This window comes from Heptranchias perlo, chromosome 31, assembly GCF_035084215.1.
Source record: "Heptranchias perlo isolate sHepPer1 chromosome 31, sHepPer1.hap1, whole genome shotgun sequence".
NCBI classification, from domain to species: Eukaryota; Metazoa; Chordata; class Chondrichthyes; order Hexanchiformes; family Hexanchidae; genus Heptranchias; species Heptranchias perlo.
The window spans coordinates 27,998,008-28,025,714 of NC_090355.1; the positions used below are offsets into that span (position 1 = coordinate 27,998,008).

The 27,707-nt window shown below is 38.5% G+C and overlaps 1 protein-coding gene across 13 annotated transcripts in view; it reads right to left on the reverse strand.

Moving 5' to 3' along the window:
- Positions 1–1,829: 1,829 nt before the first annotated feature.
- The window catches only part of fnbp1b (formin binding protein 1b), a 269,577-nt gene continuing 243,699 nt past the window's right edge, over positions 1,830–27,707 (reverse strand). For 7 of the 13 annotated variants that reach the window (XM_067969826.1, XM_067969829.1, XM_067969825.1 and 4 more), the window contains 4 exons: positions 26,785–26,924; positions 25,686–25,844; positions 4,629–4,705; positions 1,830–4,517 (listed from right to left, as the gene is read on the reverse strand). In XM_067969826.1, the coding sequence (XP_067825927.1) occupies positions 4,470–4,517; positions 4,629–4,705; positions 25,686–25,844; positions 26,785–26,924 (424 nt within the window). In that variant the 3' untranslated portion in view covers positions 1,830–4,469. Of the gene's footprint in view, positions 4,518–4,628; positions 4,706–6,933; positions 7,496–10,092; positions 19,967–20,918; positions 25,845–26,784; positions 26,925–27,707 lie in introns of those variants that run through there. The other 6 variants (XM_067969835.1, XR_010958142.1, XM_067969832.1 and 3 more) reach the window with 6 other exon arrangements.

The following is a 27,707-nucleotide window of genomic DNA, read 5'->3' on the forward strand; positions in this document are numbered from 1 at the left end:
AACTGGATTCCGAAAGAAAGTGACTGTGTGGTGGAATTAGTGGGAGATCCCAGTGTGTCCTCACATCAGCTCCACTTAAGGCAATGTACTGCAGTGGGTTGTGTGAGTGGGGGAGGGGTGGAAGACATATTTTTGTTGATGTCAGTCCAAAATTGTTACCGCCACAACAGATGGGGGGCAAATAACAAAGAACATTCAAAGCTGCTCTTCCACTGGCTCAGTGGGTAAAATACACCATGTGCGGTGATACTAAGCAGCAATAACATGGGAACACCATCATCTCCAAGTTCCACACCATTTTGACTTGGACAAATATAGCCATTCCTTTATTGTCACTGGATCAAAATCCTGAAATCCTGCACCTAACACCATCACGGTGCACCATCACCACTAGGACTGAAGTAATCCAAGGAGAAGACTCACCACCATCTTCTCAGGGCAACAAGAATGGGCAATAAATGCGACCTTGCCAGCGTCACCCACATCCCAAGAATAAAATCTTTTAAAAAATACAGATCAATCCCTGATCCGTATTGAATTAGCTGATCTCAACTTGGACGGCAGTGAGAGTGCTACATTGCTGGCAAATATCCATTTTGAACTAGAGATGAAAATTCAGCTGATGCATCAAGTATTTAAAGAGGTTCCGTTCTAAGTGTGTTGAGAAATCAATTCTGGTGTGCACTGTTAAACTCCTATCAGCTGTCACATCCAAGCTCTAAACGCTCTTCCTCTTCCCAGCAATTTCACTGTGCGCATACTCTAACTCACTTTCCCAGGACCTCACCTTCCTCAGTCTCCCCTTCCTCCTACAATATTCAGGTTTTTTAAGACTGAAGCTTGGTGCAACCTAGCCACTTACGCTTCAAAAAAAAATCGACCTCATCCTCACTCCTAATCTTTTTAACTTCGGTGGTGTCCTGCACTATGGGCTCTGGCCCTTCAATTAGGTTCATTAATTTAAAAAAAAGAGGCCTAAATTCATTAGTGCCTGAAACCAGGCGCGATTTGCGCGGTGAGCAGCAAAGGTGTGCCAGAATGGGAGATGCCCGAGGACCATCCTAAATTGGTCTTCGAGCCTCATCATCATCATAATTGATTAGGCAACTTGCCGGTCCGGGCCCTTTAGTTTTCCACCGGCTCAGACATTGGCACAGATAAATCTGGGAAGGGGAGACGATCTGGGGGTGGGGGGGGGGGGGGGGGGAGGGCGCGAGTGAGCCGGCAGCAGCTGCAGTCTTAACGTGGAGGCAGGAGCAGTATTCCTGCTCTTCCTGCCTCCTTATTAAAGTAAGTTAAAAGATCTTCCGTGGCCTCCAGCAGTCCCTTTAAATGGCAACACAAGTTGTGACTACTTTCCACCAATTTCAGAAATGGGCTGCCATGGCCACCTACAAGAAGGCCCTGCCGATTCTAGCAATGGTCTGGGCCTTTCCACTGCTAAATTTGTCATTGTTACGCTCATTTCACGCTCATAAAACAGGTGCAACGATGTTGAATTTAGGCCCCACAGTGTTTTGTTGAACAGTCATACTATTTTTGAAAGCTTGGTAAAACAAGCTCAATGAGATTAGACACTTCAACAAGGGACAAGGGCAAATGGTAAAAAGGCATTTACCCAATATTTAAGAACTAACTATTACCCACATCCTACGATTACAGAGCAAATCAGTAGAGTGTTTCTTTGTTTTACTAGCAATCCCGCCCACTATATTTCTTCTAATTACATCCATGTAACAACTGTTGTACTAGAAATGAGCATCTCTTGTTATTGTGAAGAGATTTAACCAGTGCAACTCACTGAAGCGACACATTTCATTCACGTCAGGGTCCTGTCTTGGGGAAGGCAAGAGAAAGAGAGGAGGTAATTAGGTTGAAGGTTTCTTTGAGGGATAATTGACCTTGGAGCTGAAATTCTGCGTAAGTAATCCATACTTCTGAAGACAGAATTTGATTGCAAGACTGATTTGAATGGGGTGGATTATTCAAGTTTTATTACGGCTCCTTCAAAGGATTTTATTTATGTTTTTGTCACTCTGAAAAGACTCCAATGGCGCCGTCCTGATGACTCGAGGTAAATGCTCCACCTGATGTGGTACAGCGCCATACAAAACTGGCAGGGTCCGGGTACCATTCCTGGTCTATACTGAATTAGTGGCATTACAATTGCCCTCACAGCCATTGGGCTAGGAAAGGGGAAAAATCAGCCACAATTCCTACTTCTGATCACTATTCAGTGATCCCAGAGTGCATGTGCGGACATTCAACAAGGGCAGAATGGAGCTTGGCCGTGGTGCCCTCCATGGTGGAATAGCCTACTGACAATCACTGTCTAGGTTCACATATAAAAAATAGCCACTTGGGCAAGGTAAGGGAAGGCAACTGGCAAGAGGGACCTGTTTCCCAGCAAGCATTAGTGGCTCCAGGAAAGGAGTCATAGCTATAACGGTTTCCCCTACATTCAGTATACTATTTAAGCACAGGGGCTGTCTCACAATGTATTTTGCCTTCCGTGTATGTGGTGCTTTTCTTTAGGCAACAATGAATCAGATGCCAGTATGGTGCAGTGACTCACTGCAATACCATCTGTCCAGTGCAGCTGTGTAACTGCAGTTTAAAGGTCTGAGGTCTGCTGAAGTGTAATGCATCATGTCTAACGTGTCAGTGGGCCCCTCAGTGAGACGTCCTGCGAGTGCGGATACAAATGGGCTAAGAAATCTCAAAACAACAGATGTGTTAAGAAGGCCCTGCATGCCAACAGTGCCCTACTGGTGACTACCTGCTATCTTCTGCATACTGCAGCAGAATTCCACACGATACTTATTTTAAAACTTTCACTAACAGAATATCAATTATGATTCTAGCTTCTCATTTTTTTTCTTGCCGGTTTCCTCTCCTTCCTTCTCAAGACACCGTGTCCTTGCTGAGGTTGGGTTCCAGTCGCTCTCTGGTGCTTCAGCTGGTGGCCAATCTTCACGTGTGAGCCTGGGCAATGAGTGGTGGCAGGTTATTCGACTGCAGGAAAGTATAGGAACAGGACCAGGCCATTCAGCCACTCGTGCCTGCTCCACCATTCAATTAGATCATGGCGGGTCTGTACCTCAACTCCATTTTCCCACCTTAGCTCCACATCCCTTGATACCCTTATCTAACAAAAATCTCAGTCTTGAAAGCTCCAATTATCCCAGCACCCACAGCCTTTTGGAGGAAAAGAGTTCCAGATTTCTACTACCCTTTATGTGAAAAAATGCTCCCTGATTTCCCTCCTAAATGGCCTAGCTCTAATTTTACATCCCCTCGTTCTTGATGCCTCCATCGGAGGAGATAGTTTCTCTGTATCTACCCTATCGAATCCTTTTAACATTTTAAACACCTCAATCAGATCACCCCTCAATCTTCTCTACTCTCTCGCAGCTGAGGCAGACCCTCATCTGACCCACACACATCCCCCTGGGTATCAATCAGGAGAGTGAACTCTCGCTGACTTTTACTTTCTTAACCCAGGGACACTAGGACCAACTGCAGCACAGTGTCATCACCCTAGCTGAGGTCAGCTAATTCGACACATTCTCAGTCGTACCTGAGACCTTCGAGGTCGGAATGGCTCAGCTACTCCTGGTTTGAACTCTTAGCCATTGGGAAGCTGTGCTTCTCTTACCTTTGTAGCTTTCACCCTGAAAGTGCTTGTCACAGCCTTTATTGTGTCAGCTGTTTGCAGTTAGTTTTATTAGACACTCTTGTTCTAATAAATCAGCATACAGAATGAAATGTTCTACTTCAGGAATTAAAATATTTTCTCTCCCACCTCTCCTGTCAGATATGGTCTCTGATGTGGTGAGGGGAGAGGGGAAACAATCAGATCAGGATCTGTTTCCTCCTGCAGGAAGAAGTGTGAGTGTGTGTGTTGGATGTGTTGTGTGAGGGCACGATGGGGCTCAGCTCTGGTGTCTCCCAATCCCATTAGAGTTGTCTGCCAACATTCAATATCCAGACTCACACGTAAAGAATGGCTAGAGACCTTTAAAATAGTTTTTTTTCTTTAAAACTGATTTTCATTGATAAATTCCTGGATTTTTCTGGGTTGGTGGATCAGTAAAAAACAATTTCTGCTTTTTCCCGCCCAAAGAATTATCCCTGCTCCCAATGGATCCCGAGATAAGCACACGTCACGCTAGTGATGCAGTCACGCCCATCATGTGAGAACATGTGCACAAAACATGCACCTTAGTTGCACTGGCCTGATATGCACACAAAAAGGGACTCGACTTTCAGAGCCAAATTCTGGAAGGGGAACAATTTGAGGTAAGTCATTACTGTCCCTCCAAAACCATGATCTTATTGAATGGCGGAGCAGGCTCGAGGGGCCTTATGGCCTATTTCAGCTCCTATTTCTTATATTCTTATGTGGTGGTTATGTTACTGGACTAGTAATCCAGAGGCCTGAACTAAAAATCTCAGAGAAGGAAAGTTCAAATCCCATCGTGGCAGTTTGAGAATTTGAATTCAGTTTTAATAATCTGGAAATAAAAAGCTGCAATCAGTAAAAGTGACCATGAAGCTATCGGATTGTTGTAAAAACCCAACCGGTTCGCCAATATCCTTTAGGGAAAGAAACCTGCCGTCCTTACCTGGTCTGACCTATATGTGACTCCAGTTCCATGCCAACGTGGTTGACTCTTAACTGCTCTCTGATATTGTTCATAGGCTGTGTAATGATAGGAAGAAAAATTAAAGTATTAATCTTCCCAATCTCAAGCAACCTGATCAATACCAGAAATTTCAGAAATGTTAAAATGGAAAAGAATTGACTAAGTGGACAACCCAAGTGAGTACATTGTTTTGTTGTCAACCACTGACCCATGGAACTGCTGAGTTTGCTCCTCAATGAATAAAATCTTTTGCTGTATTGGACCCTCACATGTTCGTGGGATTGGAGTTGGATCATTGCTTTCATGAAATGCAACTTTGTATGCTCCAAAGGCTGAATAAATATGAATGCTTAGGTTTATCCTTTCATTTCCCATGTGTTTTGTGACTTTTAACGATCCATTTAGCATTACTGCCTTGTTAGTCTTGCTTGTTTTCTTGGGGTTTAATATTGTTCAAAATAAAAACTGAGTTTTGCCGATTTTCTCCTGGTGTTTTGAGCTCAAATTCTCTCTGCACCCACCCCGATTTCCTTGTGTTTTTTTGTTGGTTGCTAAAAGCAAAAACTAAAATACAATGAAAATGAACTTTAAAGGTCCTTAAGAATGGTCACTTGGGTGAGATACCAGAGAGCTACTGGCACCCAGGGATCCATATGCCTTGAAAAAGTCACTGCTTATGAAACGGAGGGAGTAAAATACCTAAATGACAACATTTTATGTTTAGTTGTTCTTCTTGGGTAATTTCCTTTAAAGCCTTTTGGTGCAATACATGAAACGCAGAGGCAGTACCTGAGTCTGACAGGACAGATCAGTGGGGGCACAAATAGAAGAGGTAATGACAGCAAGATTGGGAGAGGGCGGTATGAACGATTTTTCCCCCTCACCTTGTAATATGCAGCCAGCTTACATTTTAAAAAAACTTTTTACACCCACACAAACACAGAAAATAGCCTGGAGGTTATACACTGCAATAAAAAAGCCTTCCTCTGCTGTAAAATCAGTATTTTTGCAATAAAGATTCAAACCTGCTCCAACACTTTGCTCAATTTCACCACGTCAAGTCAACTAGTGTTTGCTTAACCAAAAGAAAAGTTTCTATAATACAGAAAACAATGAATGTCAGGGAGTGGGTTACATAACGTCCGCAATGTAATCTCGAGATTCAAACAAGTTTTTGTTTTCCTGAGTTATATTACCACCGAGTCATCATTAATAGGAGTTGCAAACTATCTGTATTTCTATAATAGGTCGATGCTGCCATCTGCTGGTAATAATAAGTCAATGCCATACCAACTCACTGCACTGGATAACTATTTGGGAAGAGCAGTTATCACATTAAGTGAGTAGGCAACATGACCCTCCTCCCCTCCATTTTTAAATGCACTAAACACTGAAGGAGCAAGTATCTGGGTAGGAGTCAACTCTGCATAGTCTGACATCAGTCTTTTGGAATCAAGGCAGCACTGAACTTACAAGAAACACAGTACTGATGAAACGATGTATTTACCTAGAACACTGGAACAAAAGCAGCACAATCGGCAATTCCATTCCGGTGCCACGTTGCTGCACTGTAACTGCAAGCACTGTGCATGCTGCCCCTCAATGGAAATATGCAGTAAATTTCCCAATGCGCTGAAAACAGGACGATCCAGGGGTACACAGCAGAATTGTGTTAAAAAGGGGTAATTAGATTCTGGGTTTTCCATATAGTGGCACTGAATACAAAAACACGGAAGTGCTAATTAAAGCATTGATTAGGCTACAGTTGGAGTATTTATTCCAAAAAAAAGACTTGCAACTACAGTTTCTTATCGCAACTCAAAGTGCTTCACATTCAATTATTTTTGAAGTGTCCACTTGTTAAATGGGCAAACATAGAAACAATTTTGCAACAGCAAGATTCCACAAACAGCAACAAGATGAATGTGTTTAGATGGTGTTGGTTGAGGGAGGAATTAGTTGAGGGAGGGATGTTGGCCCAGACACCCAGAAAGCTCCCAGATCCTGTTCAAATAGTACCACAGGATCGTTAATGTTCACATCAACTATAGAAACAGTTAAGGACAGCACCTCTGACAATACAAGATTTTCAGTACTGCACTAAAAATGGTCACTTTAAATTAAGTGCTTAAGCCGCGAGGCAGAGTTGAACCCTCAATCTTCGAAAGCAGATACGAGTGTTACCAAGCAGTTTTGACCATCCCATTACAGAAAGGCTATCTGAGCCATGAACAAAGTGCAATGCAGATTCGCCAAGATATAAGGAACGAGAGGACACAACAACTTGCGCTTAGATGGCTGTTTTAATGTAGCAAAACATCCCACATCGTTTCACAAAGCGTGGGTATGGTAAGAATGGATGACCGAAAGCTTGGTTGAAAAGTCTTTAAAAATATTAGTGTTCGTGATACACTATACATATTACACTGGTAGTGGGTGAGCTTTACTAAGTTGTTGAAGATGTGGATGACCCTGGGAACTGATTCCAGGTAGTGGGTGATGATGTATCACTTTCCCAGCGGAGACCGAGGAGAAGGCTGCCCTTCACTTTGGAGTCATGGGATCCAGATCTCATGGGTATCAAGTTCTGACGAAAGGTCTTTGACCTGCAACGTTAACTCTGTTTCTTTCTCCACAGATGCTGCCTCACTTGCTGAGCTTTTCCAGCATTTTCTGTTTTTATCTCATGGCTACTTACCTTGTTCTGCCGTTCCTCCTACTCCATTATAATTGCAAAGGGATGCCCATTTGGGAATCTCACACTTGGTATTCAGAACCTCCTAATGTGGGGTGGGGACAAAATATCCCTGTGGTTTCTCAGCTGTCAGAGGCAATTGCAGCTCTGTCTAGGTAGAAAGCAAAAAATATCACTGCAAAGCTTTTTTTCTAGCTCCAGTAGTCAGTGTTTACATTTTCTTCAGGCTTCAAAGTAACATTTTACTGTCAACGTGTACGTTTCATTTAAATAATTCCAAATAATAATTGGCGCACCCGAGCGTAACCTCAGGGATTTCAGCGTGCCAACGCTATATTTAAACGACCCATGGAGAATCAGTGGGTGGATTGTGAAACCACAAATTGGATTGCTACTTTAAAGGGGCAGAAACCTGACGGAAACGGTACTACCCAAAACTTCATGAAATGTAGGTGCGCTGAAATAATGCCCCAGAAATGCCCAAATAAATTCAAGTAATTTTGGACCAGAGACTGGATACATGATGGCGTTAATAATTTAGCTGCATTTACTCTAGGTGTTCTAGATTTAGATCACTCCCTCCCTCACACTGAACACTTTTACCACTACAACCTGTTTGACTCCCAGTCTAAATCATTTGCAGTGGTCATTACAAGACAAATACACATTCAAGAACAACCATTATTAACGTAGATGTGGGGCTTTAAAAAAAAGTTATGGAACCTTATGCCTGTTTACACAGAGGGTTTGAAATACGTCTAAGTGAAGGAATGCTCTTCGAAGCAGTCAGAAAGAATGAATGAATGAATGAACTTGCATTTATAAAGTGTCTTTCATGATCTCAAGATGTCCCAAAGAGCTTCACAGCCAATGAGGTGCTTTTTCTGAATTGGAGTCACGGAAACCTGGCAGTCAATTTGCACACAGCAAAGTCTCACTAACAGTCATGAGATAAATGACCAGATGATCTGTTTTAGTGCAGTTGTTTGAAGGATAAATGCTGGCCAGGGCACCAGGCCTCCCCTGCCCTTCTTCAAATAATGGGGAGTCATCACAAAAATGCTGGAGCGTGAGGGAATGATTGGACCTAGAGGGTCACATTTTTGGGTGGCAGGTGCAAGGTATGGAGTGAGGATGGGAGACAATTGTAGCAAGGGAAGATAAACATTGCGAAGGGGATGATGCTGTGGAACAGTGCTGTAACCTTGGAATTGTTGGGAAATTTAAATCTCACCAGTTTATACTTAATACCCAGACTTTGGCTTACTGGTAGCCTCCGAGTCAGAAGGTGCAGGGTTCAAACCCGCTCCACAGTCCTGGCAAGTGGAGACCCGAGCTCCGGCTCTGAAATCTGGGTTAACATTCAGTAGCATACTCGTTGTATGGGTTGTGGGAGTCCATAAAACCATACAGTTGGTATAAAGATGATTACAGCCATGGAAGGAGCATTCAAGTTGTGGCCTGTCAGATTGTTAATCAGCCTACGAATCCATGACTTCACTACCCTCCTAGGGAAGGGTACGAAGATTCAAAAAACAAGCCCAATATGTAAGCATGACAGTGTGATGTGACATTCCATTAGCAGAGTGTTAATGGGCCAGATATTGCTGGAGCAGGGCCATGCTGTTAGATTTTTTCCCTGCACCCTTCAGCTCGAAATTTCTTTGTTAAGTTTTAAAAAAGCTTTAAATTAAACGTTGAGGTGAAAACCTACTTAGGTCAATCATCCAGTCTTTATTCAAATTATTTTCAAAAGCACACAAAATGAAATACTGGTATACACAAAATCAGAATTTGACTTATCCACCAGGAAACAGTGGAAAATCAAATTGGAATTCGAACACAAAGGCTGCCACAGGAGTGTAATAAGCACTATCATGGTTGAAGCAGATCTCTCACTATCTCACACACAGTTTAAAAAAAATAGACTTTCCCTGAATAAAGGTTTTCAGATTTGTCCTCCAGGTTTTGTCAAATAATTTTGAAAAAACAACCACTGTTAGATGCTCAGAGAAACATTTTTCATTTGGTCTGGCAAAATGCTACTAATGCATTCAGCCAAATTGTGCATACTACACATGCTCAGGCTACAGGATCTGCCTTCAGCTGTCAGTCGTAGTTCTGGACACAATATCATGTCCAAGTCCATGCTTTTGCAAAGGGTTGAGACCTTCAAGTAAAAACATTATAGTTAAGTTTTATCATGTAATTGTGAAATATGTAATTTTTAAAATATCTATTTTATATTACAAGCCCTTTTTTGGCTGTTTAAAAATTTCAGTTGAGAAAAAGGTGGATAAATAATCCCCCCCACCCCAAAAAAATGTGTTTTGAGTAATTCAATTGGTTCACCATTCTTCTTTTATTGGTAGGTTCCCCAGCATGACAGGTCATTCAGGATTATTTGGTTTCATAAATCCTTAGTAATTTTGCATTGGCAGTTATCCAGCTGTTTTGCTTGCTTTTGATTTGTACATTGCCTACCTTAGGTAATTTTACTTCGAGTCAGTCAACAAAGTGTGACTGGAAAAGTGTTACAGGAAGGAAGTGACACTTACAGGAATTGAGCACTACAAGCAAGACTTTAAATTATTTTATACATTAAAAAAGTTATTCACAAGAGATTTTAGTATATGTAACTGTTGCATAGGGCTGGCTACGGGATTAGTTTCATACATCTCACAGTTCAAGTAGTTTTATCGATGTGTTCTAATTCACTGACAGGAAATGAAGTCCACACATTTAGTCTTTACATTTTCAAAGTAGCTGTTTAATTAAGCTTTTCATTTGTTTCAAGCTAGGATCTGTTCATTTAAACCTTTAGAAAGGGAAATTAAAAGTCGAGTTGCATTATGATGGTGTTTACTCTTTTCAAGTTTGGCAAAACTCATTGAATAATAAAAAAAAACCTGTTAAATTACAAGCTGAAGTGCAAGCTTTCTGCTGTCGCAGAATGAAACATCTAAATATTTTGTTTTTTTTTCCCCATGGCGGGGTGCTGATTCCATATAATTAAGTTTTGTTCCATCCTTCTGGACACCAAAATGCACTTTGATCTTCCATTGTTGCTTTGGTCTTATTCCTTCTGTTTATGTGTTGGTGGCTGCTAGATTACGGTGATGCAATTCTTTAAGCAAGTTTTCAAAGTAAACTGTTTATCTTGTACATTTCATTCATGATATCTGCAGTTACACAAGTTCAGTCCTAATCAGTCATGTCAAGTGCTGTGTCCTACCAGAGTGCTCCAAGGTGCAGAGAACAGTAGGGTTGCCACCTTTTGGCAAGTCCAAAGCCAGATGGGGATGGTAACATGAGGATAGCTCGATGGCTTTGGCTCTCATGTTTCCTTTGCTGATGATGACAATCACTGACAACCTTATTAACACCTTCCAGTCTTAAAACATTTCTTTTTTAGATTTTTGGTGTCTTGTTGGCATTTAGAAATTTCGAGACAGCTCATTTCAACCAGCCAGGTGACAACGCCAGTGAGGCAGTGTTTTGTAAAATTGTTAATATTTCAAATACAATACCTTGTTTATGCAAAAAATATATCTATAACTGTTTTGTTAGTGTACTTTCCCCACCCTCAGAAATGTATTTTTCTCACTTTCTTTATCAACTCTTGCCTCATGACTGAAAATCTCTCACACGCTGGCACATTGACCCTGTATCCATCTCTATCAAAAATCATTGTGACTCAGATTCACCCTTTAATAGGTCCAGTAAGAATCTGAAGTTCTCTCTGCTGAATTTTCTGCTGTCACAGTTTGCTTTTTTTTTAAAAATCCTTTTCAAAAACATCCACTTTCCACCAAATTGCTTATTTTAAAAATATATGATTTTTTTGTCATTGTAATTTTAATAAAATACAATTTGAGATTACAGATGGCCTTGTGTATTTGGAATGTTACCATGCTTTACTCACACTGTCACTACTCACTCTGCACCCTAGGCAGCGAAGTGCAATGACTTCAGTACTCATGATGAACTGGCCCCTTTAACAGGACGGTTTGCTCCGCTCAGTAATATAAAAATTGCTAAATTTAGTCAATGAGACAAAAAATATCTGCCTCTACCACTCTGCATTGCATGCCACTGCCCTGGGCATATTTCTTTTAGGCCTGTATGGACCAATTCCAAATTGGGCATCTGTAAAACATGATATGGGTACCTATAAAGGAGATAGGTGATCCATTTTTCTATTCATGGTACAAACAAAAAGTTAATCATTGTAAGCAAATGCTCACATCAAGTTAAATTTGGACTCCAGAATATCTAATTCTCCTCCTCCAGTTCAATTTTTTTTCTACTGTTTTGTTCCTTGGGAAGACTCAAGGAACACTTGTACTGAGTTTTCATGTCGAATTCACATCGTCAAGAGGAGGGACAACCATTTTTGAATAAATATTTGTCTACCTTCCTTATTCAGATATAAACCAGCATTTTCTGTTTTTATTTCAGATTTGCAGCATTTGTGGGTTTTCTTTTAATCTGATACCTATAACATGTTTTACATGTGGGGCAGGGGGGCTTCAACATAATTGCCTAAAACATATAAACAGCACAGCATTTACAGTTGTATAAACTGAAACATTCATGTTGGCACATTTTATAGGGTAAAATAATCCTTTTTAAAGACAAAATTAACTCAGTGCTCAGAAACAAGGCATAACAAAAGTGCACATTTATAATATTTATATATATATATAAAATTAAAAAAAGCCACGTTTAAGGCTTTAATTGGCTATTTCTGGAGGTCAAAAATGGCTAAGAAAGTTACACTATAAAAAAAATGCAAATATAAATTTCATGTATAAGCAACAAACAATATTTGATTCCTTCAACCAAAAAGAGTTGAAACAACTTTTCAACCAGTTGCTTTTTCACCGACGTTTTTGTTAAACGATTTGCTCTACAATATTTACACAATGAATGGGACTAAATGACAGTAAAATATTCATCATGACATTCCTCTTTCTAGCTCATGTTGTATGGTATACAACAAGAATCTATAGGCAAAGAGCAAAATGTGTGTGGATTCCTCAAATTACCATGACATTGCTGTGAGGAAGTATGAAACCGATGGACTTCTGATGCCAGCTAATGCACATGCTAAAATAGGATCCTTAATTCATCAGCAAAATAACAAGTCATTTCTAAAGCATTCTAACTGTTTCTGCTCCTCAAATACCACCACAGTCTATAATGAATATTACAAATATTCACATAAACCTTAGATGACAATAGTATACTGTCCATCAAGATTTACATTGTGAAATCCACTTCATTTTTAACAATCAGGCATTAATTCAGCCTTCTTAAATGCAAAATTATAATTTCAAATGTTCCCCAATACAAGGATAGAAGGCTTGATGACTGTTAGTTTTATACTGCATTGTAAAGAGTTGATATTGTAGCAGTTTGTGAAGAGCAGTTTCTCTGTAAACTTGAGCAGGCAGCCAATGGACTCTATTCTCAATACTTGCCATCTTTCCTGGGTTTTACAAGGACGTATGTTAAGTTTTGTAAAACATTTAAATCTCTGTTCCAGTTGGACACTGCTAAAGGTTCAAAGATTTATCCATCATCAATCATTTTAAAACACATAGCCCATAATGACCATCCACACCCCAGGATACTGTGTCATAAACAATTCAGTATGAAAAGGTATTATATTGTGACACGATATGTGTGGATTTTTGCTTGTTTCATGTTAAGATGGTTGATTCTGATCAAGAGATCAAAAGATGCCCCTTTGTCCTAGATCAGAGGGGTTAATTGTTTTCTATTGCAAAATGTTTTTTTCCTTATTGGATGAACCATTTAATCGAACCTGGTAATTGGATTTTTAGGTATGGAGTTGAATTTGTATTATGCTTTGGACATTGAAAATTGTGTCTGGCTCTCTACTTGTATATGTACATGTATATATTTCTGAATGTAATCTTAAGTTCTGCTGAAATTCTGACTTTAAAAGAATTGAGTGGTTACAAACAAGACTCAGGACTAGCACTGCGATTTCTGGTGAGAAATCACATAGAAGGCTCACTTTTAACTCCCTTCTTGGGGGGAGATCACTTTGATATGATACTTTACATTGATATTGAAAGTGGTACATGATATCAACAAGTGAATTTGCCATTCAAAGACAGACCTTTAAAGAAACTTTCTTTGTATAAACAATGTTGTTCTTAAGACAGGCAACTAATCCATTATAGGCATTTCTCAATTGGTTATGTGTCATACTAATAAGTGGCCAAATTTTTGTGCATTAAATGTAAATAAATACATTAGTGACTATAGCCTTTGAAATAAAGAAAACTTCTAGTGAATGTTTAACACATGCAATCCAAAATCAATCTAATATAGTTAAACCCAGTAAGAAGATTAACACAATTTAGGCAATTTTTAAACCTTCAGTCACACATCTCTGTAAAGGAAAATTACAGAAAAGTTTCCAGATTAAAGGGAACAAGGTTCATTTATGGGAAGCGTTGTGAAACAAATGCAAGAAAATGCAGTTCAATAAAAAAAGCAAAACAAAAGCACAGATAATTAGTTTGTTGGAAAATCCATCTGCAGAAGACTGAGATCAAACTAATTTAGCAAAAGCCAACTCAATAAGTAGTTTAGTACTGTTGAGGACATCACGAAGAAAAGCTGAAGTTGCCTCAACTACTTTTCCCTGGAGTATAACAAAGGGTATGTTCAGACATTTGAAACTAAAGAAATTAAATTTTCAGAGCTTCAAAGACATGCAGAAAGCTGCCATTTTTTTAACGTCTTAGGAACAGTCCTCTGTATGGTGCAAAAGTAAAGTAATCCTTTGTCTTGTTTATGGATGCACTTTATAAGAGAGCAGGTGGGAGGAACACCAGCGTTTCTAATATAGCTTCTACAGTAACCTAAAAGATGTAAATAACTCTCCAAAAATACACCTTGCAACAAGCTGGAACTGGCTGCAGGCATCCTAAACGGCAATCCCCTACTGGCTAGTTGACATTTTAAATATCCAGCAGCTGTTACAAAGGTAAAATGAAGACTGGCTCCCTCATAAAACCCTCACCTGTGCCAGACTTAAACTATACCTGTATCCACCTCTGTGAGTGGAAATTAGTTACAAGAACAATGTGGCTTGTATTTTTTTTAAATTTCAATGCATGAGAATACAAACCTTCTAAGTGCCACATTACTGTACACTTTATCTCAATTGCAAGATGTATAACACAAGTTTTTGACTATATATAGATATGTAATTATTTAATAAAGGTAGGGAAAAATAATGCAACTGGGTGAATCTAACAAGGAACTATCTCCAATGCTGGATTAAAACATAGGACTGGAGTTACTTCAGGAAAGCTGGCAAGTATAGATCGGTAGGTCCTGGGGGAGGAATAATGTGTAAACAAGTGTACAATGCAAAGTGAAAAGCCATACACAGTGACAGTCAATTAAAAACCCACCAAAGCAATGCGTTTTTTCTTCCTTTTCAGTTTTGGCTCTCCTGTCCCACAGTGTAATATGCTATTTTGGCAGGGCCCATTTCCATGATTCAGTGGGTGCACAACAGCTTCATTTTCAATAATAAATCTGAATTGCTTTACATGGTTTTTGAATCTGTTCGCTTGATAAGTAACAGCACAGCATGTTTGGAGGGAAGCCAATGTTTCACCCCACTCAAGGGCACAGTGTGTAGAACTGATGATGCCAACATAATGCTTCCCTCTACTACTCTCACCTTGAAATAATGCTTTCAGGTAATTCAGGAAACCTTATTTACAGAGCTCCCAATTATACTGGGAACAATACACCAGCAGGAGTGCTTCAACTCTGCAAACACAATGCCAGAAAAAGCCTTCAGCAGCAGCTTTTGAATTGGGCTGCTGCACCATTTCCAAATGAATTTCAATAATTTATTAATTTTTAAACTGCTTTTAAAAACAGTGCACCCACTCTTCCACATGACTAGGAAAGACAAAAACCAAAACTGAAAAGCACAAATCATAGCAAACACAAAGACAAGTGCTGAGCTCATCCAGAGACTCAATCAGTCAGGGAAACAATAAAAACACCATCAGCATTTCAATGCAGCTTTGTTCTTTTTTACAATAGTTACAAATAATGACCTCTACGTAAAGGAAAACATTCAGATAATTATAACTCACATTTTTCTCTTAGGCCCCTCCTGTGCATTATTTCTTTCAGAGAGTTCATTAGGATCTAGTGCTGCTCTTAGTGTTTCATTCTGTCTGATGTCATTGCCAGGCTGTGTTTGAGATTCATTCTTCATTTTTCTGAATGCTTTAAAACTACCACTCAATATTATTTTTAGTGGCTGCATAGTGCAACCCTAGTTTAACATTTAACTAGCACAGCTATTGGATCGAGTTCCTTTTTTTTCAGCTGCATTTAATATCCAACTGGTATGGATCCATTCTAGATTTGTCACCTGTCTATTGCAGCAACTTTTCCATCTCCCACTGCCAAGGAAGAGCTAGCAAACAGTGAAACAAGTCAAATCCATCGAAATCCATTGCAGGGGATCCCTATAGGGGAAATTTGATGGCCATTTTCTTCCAGTCAACCTAGTTTTACAGAAGCTAAACTCAGTTTTATTCACTGATCTCTATCATTCTCTCACTGCCAAACTCCACTATGCTGAGAATTTGCACGTCATATACATCCACAACTTCCATATCCTGTACTCTTAACCCTATCCCACCTAGTGATGATTCATTCTCGCTTTCCTGAATGTACAGTTAAGAAATTCTGTACTTTTGCTATTAAGAGTTAAATGCTTATTAAATGCCTTTACTAAAACAGCAAGAAATACACACTTAATAACCTAATATCAAAACTGCAACATAACTAACTGGTTGTAAAAGCTGGTAAATCAAATTTATTTAAGAAGAGGGGCTACAACATGCTGGGCCACGATTCTCTCTGTTGAGTTAAAATTTTTAAAAGGGGAGGGGGAGTCCTGAGTAAATGCTAGGCACTGTCACACAATGAGGCTAACCCCAGTCACTGCTCCCACCCAACAGCTGGCTATAGATCATGCACGATTCACTTTTGGACTGAGTTCCTTATCCCTGCCACACTATTATGAGGAGCTCAAGCATCTTTCCTACAGGAATGGGAGGGAAAAATTAGATAGAAAACATCACAGGATGCTTTCACATAACATCTATTGACTCAACCGATGGCACCACTGGGGGAACTACAGGGACAGTTTGACCACTCATCTCTCCGTCACAAGGTAGGTAAGAAATGGCAGAAAGGGGGAATTAAAAACAATACAGAGCAGTCATTTGCTATATGATGTTCACAATAGATTACACATTGCTGAGTACATTTTAAAAGGTTTTTGGTAGTAATGTAAACAACAATAGAACTGCGTTGCACATTTCCCTTTCTACTTCATTATACTCAGCAAATGTAAAGATTCCTCTATGTTGTTACACGAGAGAAAAAGACCCATGCACTATATTTTAATAGGGTTCACTGCTGCAGTAAAATGTTTGCTGAAGTCCCATTAAACAAATTGTTATTAAGGATTGTTATTAAGATTTCGTTATTGAGATTTGTTATTAAAAATTGTTATTAAGATTTGTTTTGCTGACCAGCAAGTAACCTATAATTATCATATTAGGCTATGTTGGGGGTTTCAACCTTTCAGTTTTGGCCCCTTCTGGATATAAATATTCTTTACCAAGCCTTAACTGTCTTACACACTGAGGTACCAGAGATTCCAGCTCCTCCCCTCCACCATGGCCCTCTTTGGGTGAGTGTAGCTATCCATCCAAAAAAAATCAATGACATCAAACAGAAGAACTGCAATCAATATACATCCATTAAAGCAAAAATGGATTTCAGAACAGAAACAATAAATCCTAATGATTGCTAATTAACTAGAAAAATACACATTTGGAAGGAGTAAAACAAAAGCTCGAGTAACCCAAAGCCAATCTGTACTTATGCCTTTTCAAGAAATCAACGAGGTATTTGTTTTTTTTTGCAACTGTTGTATTTATAACACTGATACAAACACAGGGTTTCAGCTGAATTTGAAAAAAATACTCTCCACTGTGAAAATATACATCAGAAACTTTCATTTTTTTATAGAATAAATAATCAATTTAGAACTACAATTGAGAGCAGCTTTTTTGTATATCTAAATTAGATTTGATAACTAAATAAATAATAGAACCATTGATCAAATCATTTCCTGTCCAGAAAATTCAGAATCGTCAATTTGCTTGTTAAGATTGGCACCTTAAAAGTAGCTTTTCATTGTACTATTGATCATCAACAGTAATGATTATTAGGAGTGTACAGGTCAGACCAACGCTGACCATCCCTTAGCATCTGACTATGGTAAAAGGGTCAGCAAGGTGACCATTGTGCCCTGTTTGTCAATATAACTCATAACATTTGTCATTGGTACCTACAGGGAAATAGTTTACATAACTTGAGGAATTTTTTGATTCTGGGGATTTAATTTCGATCTCTAGTGGGCACACCAGAACTCCAATTTACTGTGCCAGGGAGTGCAAGAACATGCATTCACGCACACAATCTCCTCCTACACAATGAGTTTCCAATCTCAGCCATTCCCTAGGGGAAGAAGCTGAATGGAGGTCAGGCGCACCTCCATGGGAGGGGAAAAAGTCTTTTGTGCAGCTCTTAGTGGCTGGTTTTGGATACAATTGGCATAGACCTGGGAGCAGATTGCCTAACCGACTTCTCGTGGAATAGCACATGGTTTAGAACAGTGGTCCACATAATACACTCCACGTCCCTTCACCCATGGTCCTTGGCTTCTATTACCAGTTCGTTTTGTTCTGCAACATTGTTGGAGCTGGGATTAAGTACTGTCCCATCACTCTATGGTGTAATGTATAGCCATTGTTTGGAACTGTGGCCTTTGGGAAAAAAAATTAATGGATAACCTAGAATAGAGGGCAAAAGTGTAAAGTAAAAACAAAATCCCTGCACGAAGCCATAGTACATGTTATAATTGTTTGGTTCCCAGTATATCTCATTCCTGGCTGTATGTGCACTGTGAATGTAAACTGTTAAGTTTCTTTCCTTTGCCTTTTCTTCCTGATGTTTTTAAGTGGAGAAGGCAGTGACAGACAGCTGAAACCCTGATATTAAATATTTTAGCAGACAGTGGCTTGGAGGCGGCTTTAGGGAGTGCAGCTACCGTTCAGCAGAAACTCCAACAAATACACAGGTGAACATGCAAGAAAACAAAATAAAAAGAGAAGTGTCACATGACCAGCAATCCTACTCCATAAAGCCAACAAAATAAAAATGAAGAAAAATGAGCTGTTGAGTCACAGACAATGACCCTCATTAAGGTGGGCACAGGTAGAGCAACAGGGCGAGCATGCAGGCCAGAAAAATAGACTGATGTTTGATATTGGGCAGTGCTACAAACAAAATAATAATAATGATGTGATGGTAATGGAGAAATCTACCACATATCAGATGTATGTACTGCATGACCACAAATGCACTTGGCAAGTTCAATTCTGTCTAATCTCAATTTCTAAATGTTTTGACAATTGAAAACATCACAATTTACACTAAATAAGCTAATGAGCCACACCTGCAAAAGATACAAAAATATCATAGTCTGATGCTTAGTTAAATGGCTATAAGTAAATAAACATGGCTCTAACCCTCTGGCATCTTATTTGAATAATATTACTGAGCACAACTTAAGTAAGTTATACTAACTTACTGGGCTGCTTTTGGCTGGGGATGCGTGAAGACTGAAAAGAGGTAGAAAAAAATACATTCAAATTATATAAAATTTACTTAAAAAAACACAGCAAAGGTAAGAAGAATGGATGAAAAGTAACTGCGTACCTCTTAATGGTTAGTTACAGAGTTGATTATTCACACAACTTTATCTTCTAGGAAGAGGAACTACATATTGAGTTTCCAACAAAAGTTAGTACAGAAACCAAAGGTGATGTATGAAATTAACCATAAAGGCTTCTGAAGCCACATAGAGGGGTTATAAAATTTAAATATTGAGGACAGCAGCATTAAGGTGAACATAGAAATGCTCTGTGGCAACTCCAGGTGATTCCTTAACTAGTTATATAGTAGAACATAATAAATTCAAAAGGGTCAATCTATTTAATTTCACTTTATTCCCCCTCTCCCCAGAAATACCTATGGCCTGGCTCTAAAGTCAATTTTACGTATGACAGTTACCCACAACTGTACGCAGTTACTGCTGTGGTCGTGAAGTACATGTATTCTGGTAAGCGGCTCTCGAAATTAAAGTTTTTTTTTGTTTCTTTTATTTTAAAAATGGGAAGTAAATTCAACAGTGGCATGCATCAGAAAACTGCTTTTGTTTTTGACATGGAAAAGTAGCCAGGTTAATTAGAGCAATAGATGGCATGCCATAAAATAAACAGCAAGCACTTGCACTTTTTGTTCATACAATTTTTTCTCTCGTTTTGCTTTTGATCATTAAAAACCAAACCAGGCCAATAATCCAGCTAGTCTTCCATTTTTAAAATTGTTAAGCAGAAGAATGTGTCCTTGCATACCAGCTCGCCCCGTGATTCATGGACCAGCACACCACCTTAGGTACCTAGAGTCCAGAGAGAGGGAGAAAGGGGCACATGTTAGCAACATAATGGACTAAGTTAGGGATATACTAGAAATCCTGTAAGTGATACAACTTAAAAAATATATACATTACAAGATTTTATTCAAGGATGCAAAAATGGTGAACCTGGGTCCAGTTGGAGACCTCTTGTATTTTGTGCATGGTTCTCCAACAGTTTAAACAAATTGGAGGCAAGAAGAAAAACTATGAATGTTAGAAATCTGAAGTAAAAATAAAAAATGCTAGAAATACACAACAGGTTGGCTAGCAGATAACTGAAAGAGAAGAAATGTTAACACTTTAGGTATGACTAATATTCTAATGCAGAATATTAAGGCAACATTTTGGGTGTGCTACCCTGAAAATAATTAGTATTTATGCTATGTGCTACTGACATCTAGTGTCATATCAACACTACACTAATGTATTTTTATGGGATTGACAATTTGTCCACAGAGAGCCCTTAAATTATTCAATGTCTAATTAGAATTTTAATTGTTCAGTAGATGCCTGAACACATTGCTAAATCTAACTCTGTTGATGCAGCACCACTATAACCCCATGTGCTGAATTTAAATACATAGGTGCATATCCTCAACAGCTAGAAGAGATTAAGGAGATGGCAGTTTCAAATGCAGAGTGAAGGTTCACCAAAATGGACACCATCAAGGGCCCCTACCCAAAAAAGTTTAAACTCGCCCTCCAAAAAAAGTTGGCAGATGCATTGAAGTCCCTAGTGGTGGTCTGGTTTCTGCCCCCTTGCAGAGCTCATGAACCTCATAACTCACTACATATATTCTGTTGGTTACGAGATCCAATGTTACTTTGCAGGCCTTCTTGTTTTAACTACAAATCACTGGTCCAAAGGATATATCCTCTAACACACAGCTATGGCATTACTGCAGAAAATGAGTCATAGCCCCAAAAAGACAAGCAAGTTTAAATGATTTTCTTTTTAATAACTTCATGAATGAACATTAGAATGTGTTTTAAATCAGAAATGACATAAAAAAACAGGTATCACCTTGTGAAGAATACTGCTTCAAATAATGATGCTTTCAATTTTGGAATTATGATGAAATGATTTAACAGCAATAAATGTTACTTTTTCAAATGTCTTGGTTTTGTATGCCTATATACAGATTTTCCTAAAATTTTTGATTATTAGAACATAAATGTTAAAGTTTTTCCTTAAAATCAAATAACCATTAATTTGAAAAATAACTATTAATTATAAATGAATAAAGGTGTCTGGACAATTTATTGCTGGCAGGTTTTTGTAAACTGTTCTCTTTAATTCTGTATATACTATGATGTAGTACCATGGTTATTAACAGCACAATTTATAGTATTTTAGTGAGAACTTTTATTTTCTCAAGTATCTTCCATGAAGGCACAAAAACAAATCAGTTCCCACCCCAAAAATGTAAGCTATTTTAATAAAATAACAAAATTCAAATATAGGTGTAGTGGCAAGGAGTGATGAGATACCGGTTCAATCCTCCACCCGACTGAGCTGCCCATCTCAGATCTGCTGCTGTCGGGAGATGCTCAATCATGGCCCGGAGCCTCCCTGTACACAGGCGGATAAGTGGACAGAGACATAAATAGTTGCTCTCGTACACATTTTAAGTGGTTGGCTCACAGCAATATGGTGGAGGCTTGGAAGCAGGTTTCCTGCCTGCCCTCTTGATTGCAGGAGATGCATGGTCTGGGAATAAAATGGGTGGGGTGGGGTGGAATGAAGCATAGAACTACGTGAAAACCCACCAACACTATACTTTCCTGAAAGAAATCAGCAAAACAGAACCTTTTGCTCACTTTCATTAAAACATAATTCTAAGTTGTGATCTTTTAATTTGTATTACAACATGATAAGTGCAGTGGATTTTCTGTGACCTTTCTGGCAAAGGCCGGAGGCACTGACTTGAAATCAGAAACTTTATGAACTTTAGACTTTGAAAACAAACACCATTCCAAGCAACCAGGCAAATGATTAATCTTTTGTTGTTTGTATACATTTCATACACTTTGATCAATCAGACATCTTAATTTCTGAACAGTAGCTGTACTATCTGACCGTTGCATTGTTTGTCATTTCAAAACAAAAAATGTAGCCATATACCACCTAACTACTCATTTGTGGTAAAAAAAGCAAAAAAAAATCAAACTGGGTAAATTTGATTTTTTTCCACAAAGTAATTCAACATAGTATAATAGTAGATAGGTAAAGCTGTGGCACATTCAAGTACTCTTTAGCCTTTGCCTTTCCATGCTACCAGGCTGTTTAAAAATAACAAATGCAAAACAAATTTTGTCCCTATGTTGTGTACAATCTCTATACATTTAAAAGGTTCAAGTTTCTGGATATAAATGGTAACCATTAAGTACCTTACACAGCATGTGTGTTATCAAGCAATGTTGACCCCAAGCTTGCTCTGCACTAAAATGTTGATCAAGTTCTCTTTACCTGGGACTATTATTTATTACACAGTAACTTAAACGGTTTAAGAAGGATAAGATTATAAGGAGCAGGTAGCTTGCATATGTGATATACAAAATTATACATTAATAAAAAAAATGTATTGTACTGATTTTCTGAAGTCCCCAGAGTCAACTCAGTGACTGGGATCAGTTACACTGTATATCAATGGAAGATGAAGCCCGTATGCAAATTAAACCAAACATTATTTGCTCAAAATAATTAACTACACTTCTAGCTGAAGATCATCATTCATATAGTGGGGTCTGACGTGATGGAAGAGTTTCAAAATGGTGACTTCAGACTGGGTAGCATATAAGGAACAAACTGCTACAGCGTTACTCAGGGCAGATTCTACCTTTGAGATTGTTGGATCAAGTTTGGTGCTCCATTCTGCTTATGCAATGATTGTGAGTAGGAGTAAAATGTGGAAATATTTTAAAGATATCAAAAAGGTCATTTATTGACATATTTTTGTGAATTGTAAATCGGGGGTGCAACTCATATTAGCACCAAAGAGGTTTTCTTGTTTGGGCATCAAACACCAAATTGTTGTTTTGGTACAAGGGTTGTTCCATTTTATAATAATTTGTTGAAGATCAGTTTTCCATTCATATATGAAGTTAATTTTTTGAGCATATAAAGTTCTTCACTTTACTAACTAAGAACTGATGAGCATTACATTTGTACCAAAGAGAAGCCTTTCTTTTAGAGTGATTTTCTTCAAATGTAGGAACAAGAGTAGGCCATTTAGCCCCGTGAGCCTGTTCCGCCAATCAATGAGATCATGACTGATCTGTGACCGAACTCCATATACCCGCCGTAGCCCCATATCCCTTAATACCTTTGGTTAACAAAAACCTATCAATCTCAGATTTAAAATTAACAATTGAGCTAGCATCAACTGCCATTTGCAGAAGAGAGTTCCAAACTTCTACCAGCCTTTGCGTGTAGAAGTGTTTCCTAACTTCACTCCTGAAAGTCCTGGCTCTAATTTTTAGGCTATGTCCCCTAGTCTTAAACTCCCCAACCAGCGGAAATAATTTCTCTCCATCTACCCTATCCGTTCCCCTTAATATCTTGAAAACTTTGATCAAATCACTCCTTAATCTTCTAAATTCTAGGGAATACAACCCTAGTTTGTGTAATCTCTCCTCATAATTTAACCCCTGGAGTCCAGGTATCATTCTAGTAAATTTAGGCTGCACTCCCTCCAAGATCAATATATTCTTCCTAAGGTGAGGTGCCCAGAACTGAACATAGTAGTCCAGGTGTGGTCTAACCAGGGCTTTGTATAGCTGTAGCATAACTTCTACCCCCTTATATTCTAGTCTTCTAGATATAAAGGCCAGCATTCCATTAGCCTTTTTGATTATTTTCTGTACCTGTCCATGACATTTTAATGATCTATGTACATGGAACTCTAAATCTCTTTGGACCTCCATTGTTTTGAGCTTTTCACCATTTAGAAAGTACTCTGATCTACCCTTTTTAGGTCCAAAATGGATGACCTCACACTTGCCTACACTGAAATCTACTTGCCACAGTTTTGCCCATTCACTTAATCTATTAATATCTCTGTAATTTTATGCTTCCATCTCCACTTATTATAAAACTTAATGTAACAAAGCAAAGCATTGCATTAAACAGAAAGCTCTTACAGCACAAACTCTGGTAATTGATGGATAGTGAAAAGAATTTTTAACTTGCAAATAGAGTATGTGGTTCCATGCTACAGAAATATCTCTGGAAAGGTCTCCGTGTAGTTAACAGATCACTGCCATTATAGTACTCTGACTCAAAAGAACAGCAGCTTATACATGTACAGACATGTTGTGCAAAGAAGTTGTATTCAATACTCTTACCCACATCAGTCAACCACTCTACTTAAGTTTTCTTAAACACGGAACGAGCGGATTAAGAGCTGGCCGTAATTTGAAACAGCAACAGCAAAAAAATAACATTTTAAAACTGGTGCAAACAAAGCTGCAGACTGACATGTACCTGGTGCGTGAAATGGACATTCTGCAATAATTGCTATTATCCCCAACAGCCATGAAAATAATCACATTTAAAAATATCCTAGTAGTTTGTTTTTCTTAAAATGGTCAAGTAATAAAAATATCAATATTGTAATACAGTGGAATGCATAAGTTATGCAATGAGTGCCATGTTTTAAAGATGAAACACAACCTTATTTTTAAACAAAGATATGCAATTCATTAGGTTACTTACCAACAAAATCCTCTGTCCAGTGTTTTATGCTGGATGCAGCTTCATTGTGGAGAAATCCAATTTGTAACACTGGCATTGCTTTATGACATTTGCCTCATATCATCTATGACCAGTGTCCTAATTAAAATGGCCCCAGGACACATTATTCACAATGCCACAATATTTTGCACAACAGTGCCCTGGACAATGTGTTTCACCTGAGGACCATTCTATTAGAAAGAGAGAAAAAAAGAAAGGAAAATAATTTGCATTTATATAGTGCCTTTCATGCCCTCAGGGCATCCCAAAGCGCTTTACAGTCAATGAGGTACTTTTGAAGTGTCGTCACTGTTGTAATATAGGATGATGTCAGCAAGGAAGCAGAAAGAAGATAATAGTACCTCCCTTGAAATCTACTTATAATACAAATAGGATTTCTCTACAGTGCAGCTGCATCCAGCTCGGGAATGGGTAGAGGATTCTGTTGGTGAGTAAACAATTAAAATGTAGTTTTAATAAATTAAATTGAGCAGCCATTTAATAATACACTAAGATCTGCATACAAATCAGAACATAAAATGAACTTAACTAACAGTTTTGAGCATTAGATTTTGTGAAGATATTATCTAAATTTTCCACTGTATCATGAAGTGATCTTAATTTTCAAAGTAAAACAAAAGACTATTGATGTGTGGTCACGGACAATGGACGTTAAGTTTCACAAAAAACTAACCCCAGTATTGGCATCGATATCAGTATGTGCCAAATGTAATCTCACTGATCACAGGCAACAATGAGCACTCTTGTGCTTTCTCTCCCTGCTCCTCAGTAATGTAAAAATGTTTGTTCATATAGTGCACAATAATGAGATCACGCGACCACACTGTGCATTGCACTTTGTTGTATTCTCTTATCTGTGTGTAACACAGAAAGTGGTCTTGCCAGCTCATGTCTGACAAAACTTTCACCTCAAGTTTTCTTAAAACTAGATGTAAGTCATTGCACCTTTGGCATTTTTATCCAAATAGACTTCCACATAGGATGATGGAACGTATCCTTCCTCATCCTCGTTCCGTCGGACTCTTGTCCAACCGTCTCCTTTATCTTCCTCGATCACGTTCAGTGTTTCCCCTTCCGCCATTGCTATTGTTCCTTCATTCTGACCTGAATAGAAATAAGGTTCACAAATCAGGTAAAACCAAATTAGATTACAAGAAAAATGGCTTTAAGAAAAAGCTCCTTTCTGCATTTTTTTCTTTCACCCTTTTGCATGCTACCTCTCAATCTTCAATTTGGGTCCACATTTGGGGCAGGAGTGCAGTTTTCTGGAGAACCTGTAGATCAGTTGATTTTGTTCATTTGGGAGTTTTGTGCACTGTTGCTGCTTTTTTCTTATTGGCCCCTGAAATGTCCCAATTAAAACAGAAGACTTGAAAATACTTAGTCTGGATTCCTCCATACTATGCACTATTTCTTGGTTGAAGCTGTAACTATCTCAGCTTCTCCGAACCCCAATATTGCTCCATAACCATTTTCTAGAAGCTACAAAGCTGCATTCTGATTGATTCTTCTGGTGATTTGCTCAGTGACCACCTCCACAAATCCAGGGTTGTACAAGCAAACCTGTATTATTTTGCTCATGCAAATGCTATGTTTTCAAGTCCCTTCTCCCTTTGCTGCCAAACACCATCAGTAAGCAAGCATACTGGAAATGTCTGTTTTTCCTCTCTGCCTTTAAAGAGCACAACTCTAATGCAAGTTTTCACCCTCTCCCTTTCTCTAGATTATCACACACTTTACCGCCACACCTAGCTAATAGAAAACCATCTCTCAGAGTTCAACTACATGGGAATGATCCAGTGGGAGATAAAAGGGAGTGACCTATTTAATTTGTCCTACATATGGGGCAGCACCTGATCTCCATTTGTGCCCTGACCATCAACAGTGTGGCTGAGGTCAGTGAATTTAATGTGTGGGAAATTGCAGAAGAAAATCTAGCACTCTGAAGCACAATTCGTTGGATCTCCATGATTGAACATTTTTCCAAGGGGTTTCTAAGCAGTAGTTTGGCTGCCTTATTTTCTCTGCAATATATAATATATACCTTCAAAAGGATACATGGCTTTGCATGTGCCAATTGTTGGCAGTATTTCTTCATCATCAAACTCATCATCAAACTCAGTCTGTGCTGCGACTTTTAACTGAGGGTCCTGGTTCTGTTCTTCGGTGTAACTACCATCAGGACTGCTCAAGAAAGAAATACACACAGTAACTATAGAACAGCATTACCTGAAATACACAGCAGCAGATCCACAGGCAACAACTGCATAAGACTAAGTAGAGATGTTGCAGTAAAGCAATGCAATGTCATATAATAAGATACTGGATTCATCATACCATGACCATAAATATTTTTCTATAACACAGAAGTTAATGGATAAATGAAATATTTTTTTCAAATCACAGTGAATCTTTTTATTAAAAAAATATTACAGCAAGTAATCTAGTGCAGCACAACATGCCATGACAAATCCCACAAGTTTTGATCCAAACTGGGCATTACTGGGTTTCCAATGTTACAGACTAGATAGCTTATCTTGCAGTAGTGCTTCCTTGTTTGACACTTTAAAATGCATCAAAATGTGCTCTGATAGTATCTATGAAATAATCATGTCAATCATTAGTTTTATGACATTCAAGTGGCAGGGAAAAAACACAGCCTTTGGAGTTGACTTTCACCTGGAGCCAATTTTTTTCAATTTGGGTCATGATTCCAAAACGGACAGTGAAAAATCAGTGAGGCTCTAAAAAAAGTGAGGAAAAATATTTAAATTTTCCTTTTTAAGAAACAAAAGTTAAATAGCAATGTTAGAGTACATTAGATAATAGTCAAAAAAATTAAACATAAAAAATAAAACTAAGAGAACAAGGAGAGAAGGAAGGGAAGAAAAAACAAGGTGATCACAAGTATTTTAAATTATATCTAAAATTATTTAAGTACTAAAAGACTATTAACACATTATTAAA